The sequence below is a fragment of the Lathyrus oleraceus genome, chromosome 5, assembly GCF_024323335.1.
Source record: "Lathyrus oleraceus cultivar Zhongwan6 chromosome 5, CAAS_Psat_ZW6_1.0, whole genome shotgun sequence".
Classification (NCBI taxonomy): domain Eukaryota; kingdom Viridiplantae; phylum Streptophyta; class Magnoliopsida; order Fabales; family Fabaceae; genus Lathyrus; species Lathyrus oleraceus.
The window spans coordinates 186,015,438-186,020,347 of NC_066583.1; the positions used below are offsets into that span (position 1 = coordinate 186,015,438).

General features: G+C 27.8%; 1 protein-coding gene across 1 annotated transcript; it reads right to left on the reverse strand.

Annotated features, from left to right (window-relative positions):
• Positions 1-2,960: 2,960 nt before the first annotated feature.
• Positions 2,961-4,343, reverse strand: LOC127082205 (bidirectional sugar transporter SWEET3). The gene is made up of 5 exons (XM_051022443.1): positions 4,261-4,343; positions 4,001-4,037; positions 3,534-3,918; positions 3,324-3,443; positions 2,961-3,234 (listed from the first exon to the last, which is right to left on the reverse strand). The coding sequence occupies exons 1-5, from the start codon at positions 4,298-4,300 to the stop codon at positions 3,034-3,036; spliced, it is 783 nt and encodes a 260-aa protein (XP_050878400.1). The 5' UTR covers positions 4,301-4,343; the 3' UTR covers positions 2,961-3,033.
• Positions 4,344-4,910: the final 567 nt, after the last annotated feature.

The window sequence follows — 4,910 nt, forward strand, 5'->3', positions numbered from 1 at the left end:
CATAGTGATTTTGAGTAGGCGGTGTGAGTGAGGGTGAGTACCAACTCACTCCCTTGCATTGCCCCCTCATTTTTAAAATTTGGGATTTCTCCATACCCTCCCCTCCCAGTTAAATTTATTGTTTCAATAAATTTGAGACATGTTTGATTGAGTTCAAACAACTTTGAATTTTATTGTCATGCCTACTTTATAATTTATATATATATATATATATATATATATATATATATATATATATATATATATATATATATATATATATATATATATATATATATATATATATATATATATATATATATATATGTTTGCTAACGTAGACCCACTTGTTTTTATGAAGGTCTGATTTAGCAAGTTTTAAATAAAAAATGCTTAAATGCACCTTAAAGTGCATGTTGTTAAAACACACCTTCATATAAATAAGGGGGTGTATTTTAGCAAATTTTAACTAAAAAAATGGTTAAATGCACCTTAAGGTGCATGTTGTTAAAATAAACCTTCATAAAAACAAGTGGGTCTACGTTAGCAAACTATATATATTGAAGGTGTCAAGAAACACAAGAAATGGGGATTTGAATTGGTTTTCTAAAAATAAAAGCTTTTCAAAACCAACACAATTAAACAGTAATGTGAACAAGAAAAATAACACGGTTATTTTTATATTGGTTCGTTGTTAACGAAACTACCTCCAGTCCACCCGACAAGGTGATTTTTCCTTCTCAACAAGGACTTAATCCACTATAACTGAAACTGATTACAGACACATAAAGACAAACCGCATTTGTCTTCTTGAGTCTATCTGACTAAAACTATAGTCACTCAAGGAATACACTCAAATAATTGATATTTACAAGAATATGTTTACAAGATTGCTTATAAAAAAGAAGAATAACATAAGTTTAATACAGTGAAATTCTCACACAATAACGAACAAAAGTTCTATGTGTGTTTCTAAAATTTATTCACAATAATATATGTTTCAGCAAAAAGCGTTATGTAATAGCGTAGCAAATAACAACATGAATTAGTAACTTGTCCAATCTTCCAAGTCTCTTTTATATAGGCAGTGAAAAGATCTGTTAGATGGTAGAATTGGAATATCAAGAATGCAATTGTCTTCTTGTATAACAGTTTGCATATAGGAGACAAAGTGGTACAATAGTACTGTCCTTAGTCCATAAAATTAACATAATGGAGGTAATGTTGATCTTATACTGTGTACTATTTTCCTTGCGCAAAACCTTTTGATTTTATCTTCTAATCTTCAGAGGCTTCTGAATAAATGATGTTGAAGCATGCCTATAAGAATCAAGAGACTAGTTAAGAGAATATCCAGAACCTTGGTCTTTAGAGTCTTGATGCAGTTCCTCAGAACCTGGTCTTCATAATCTTCAGATATTGTTCTTTAGAGTCTTCAGAACTTGAGAGCGCAAAATCTTGAAGGCTTGACGCACCTTTAGAGGCTCTTCTAACAGAGTCACAGTCAAAAGCTTGATCACAAACGTTCATCAGAACCGTTGTCTAAGAGCTTTCTAGAACTTGGCATCATCTTGTACAGAATCTGATGACGTCACACGTCAGTTCTTCAGAGTCATAATCTGTTAGCAAAAATTACACACTAGACAAAATCATTAAGGTACAAAATTATTCTCTAAAAAACAATACATTGTTATCATCAAAATTAAAGGTTAGATGCATTGTTATCCGTTGAGATTTGGTGTCAACGAATCCTGATTCATATATATATATATATATATATATATATATATATATATATATATATATATATATATATATATATATATATATATATATATATATATATATATATATATAGAGAGAGAGAGAGAGAGAGAGAGAGAGAGAGAGTAATTGTTATGCACTGTCAGTGTAAAAAAATTTACACTGTCAATGCATCACAATCATCCGTTTGTATTACTTTTTAAGTGGTTAAAATAGAAGTCAAACATGTTAAATAAATCAATGGTTGTGATTAACTGACAGTGTAAAAAATCTTTACACTGTCAGTGTATATCAATTAAATTCATATATATATATATATATATATATATATATATATATATATATATATATATATATATATATATATATATATATATATATATATATATATATATATATATATATATATATATATATATATATATATATATATATATATATATATATATATATATATATATATATATATATATATATATATATACATAAATTGCTAAAATTAAAAAACTTGTTTATGATAATAAATTTATTAAGAAATTACATAATTTTATAAATTTATCCTCATGAGAGAAAATTAGTTTATATTTATAAAAGAGTATTTATTAAAGATTGGAGAAAATATGTAATCTAATTAAGATTGCAAAAAAAAAAGTATTTATTAAAGATTGCATAAAAGAGTATTTTCTAAAGATTGCTAAAATTAAGAAAGTTGTTTATGATAATAAAGATTGCAGAAAATTATGTAATGTAACTATAAATATATTTGTAAAAAAATAATTTATATAATTTTTTTTAAATTGTAAAAAAGATTAATAAAAACTGAAGATAAAAATAATAGTAGTTAGTAACAATTGGTTAATAAATTTTTTCTCTTTTTTACTCTTAGTTATCTCAAAATTGTTCTTTTTACTATTTTTATTTGTTTAAAATTATTTATCTATTCAAAATAACAATGTAATATTTAATATTTTTTTAGTAATGTGTTATATTTTAATTAACGTAACTTCTCCTCTACTTACAAAGATATTTTAATAAATTATATTCATTTTATCTTTGAAGTCAACATAATAATTATATAACTATTATATGGTAAAATAAATAAATAAATAATATTTTATTCTTTATTTTTTAAAAGAAGGTATTATTATAATACTTTATTGCTAATTTTATTGATGAATAATGAAATATAGTGTAGCTGTATTGCTTTGGAGAATTCATAAAAGAGAAAAGATATGATAACATTACTTTTAACACCGACACCTTATTCGTATCTCTAAAATGTAATTAGTTTTATTGTTGTTCACAATTTGTGACAATCTTTTCCTCTTTCCCCAACTCCAACTCCAACTCCAACTCCACTACCTTCTCTAACTCTAACCCACCCTTTTCCAAATCCTCAATTTCAGCTTCATCCACAACTCTCTCTTTCCTGTATTTGAAGTAAATCACAAGCTGCAAAATACTCAATGGAGTTCCAACCACACTTGAACCCTGTAAACATCACAAAACCCTAACTTAATCAAATCACAACATTAATATTAATACACTCTTCCAAAATTGAGAGTAATTAAAAAACGAACCGCAACAAACACATCCCGAATGAGAATTCCATAACCTAACCATAATACACTAGCTGAGAAAGCACATAGAGATAACGGTAATGGCATAAACTCCACACTCTTTGTTTTTATAACTTTCTTCTGCAAAAACAAAAACCAAAATCAAACTCAGTTAATATCTAAACATTCTTCTGTTTTGATTTTTACTCAAGTGAAAAGTGTCTCTCTCACCATTGCAACCAGAGGAGAACCGTATAATGCAACAGAAACACATAACCCTATGCTACCAACAAGTAACTTTCGACGACGAGTTTCATGTAAGGCGAAAACCGAAACTGCTGCAGTTATGCAGAACACAGCTACAACAAATGTGGAAATCACAGCTACTTTCACCTTTGTTTTGGGCGAACAATACAATAAATAAATAACAACGTAGGAAAATTCAAGAACAACTCCAACTCCATTAACGGTTACAACAGGAAAATTTTCCCATTTGTTGCTTACCACAGGTAACCCATACCATGTGAAAAGGAGAGAGTTCAACAATCCTATCATGTAAGGAATGCATGAAAATTCCTCTGTGCTTTTCTTCCTTATAACACTTCTAAATGTAACACTGAAAATTAAATCATGAAAAAACATTCACTACTTCATTTTTTCAACAAAAAAAATAGTGAATAGTGTGTAATGTAACTTACATTGGCCCAGCATAAAGTGAAACTGAGGCAACATTGCCTTCAAAGAACACAAAGTAACTATTTAAATTATATAAACGCAATATAATATTTTATAGTTGTATCTGCAAAGATTAATCTCTTAAACGATTGAGAATCATGATAGACTATAAAAAAAAATTCAAAACAGATGCATGTTCAGATAAAAAAATGTGTCTGAAACATCCACATAGACATAAATATATATAATATAGAATGTATGATAATAAATTAATAATATATACCAAGAACAGCAACAGCCAAACGAAGAGTTTCTGCAAACATCTCTAATTAGAAGATAATTAGAAGAGATGATAATATTTTGTACTATTAAGAAGAGCATTGGAAATGCTCTATTTATATAGATGTTTGAACTTAGATTCAACTTGAGAAGTTTTTTATCAACTTGCACAACACAGTTTTTTTTTTCACCCTAGTTTTTTAAAGCTTATTACGATTATTTTCCATAAAATATGGTGAGCATAAGATAGCTATTATTGACGAGTTTCTCGCGTGTAACTTGATATTTCAAGCTATCTAAAATGTTTTTTTGGCTATGTATTTATTTATTTTAAATTATCAAGTGCCTCTTCTGTCGATAAAGCATTATAAGAGGCCAATCATGCTTATTAAAACATTACTAAAATGGTTTGTTCTTCATGACATGGCTTCCATTATGGAGAGGAATCGAATATACGATGCATTAAATTCCCATTGCATCATTAAAGCATTACTTTAGGGGAGGCTACCATGTCCCATCATGCGCCTAGGATATTGGAGTTTTTGCTTCATATGCCCTCCTATTGAAATCTTTTACCCAATATACCACAGTCTGAAAATAATTTCTCAATCTATTCCATTTTTCAGTTAGGGCTCGTCACTTCAAGTGACGAGG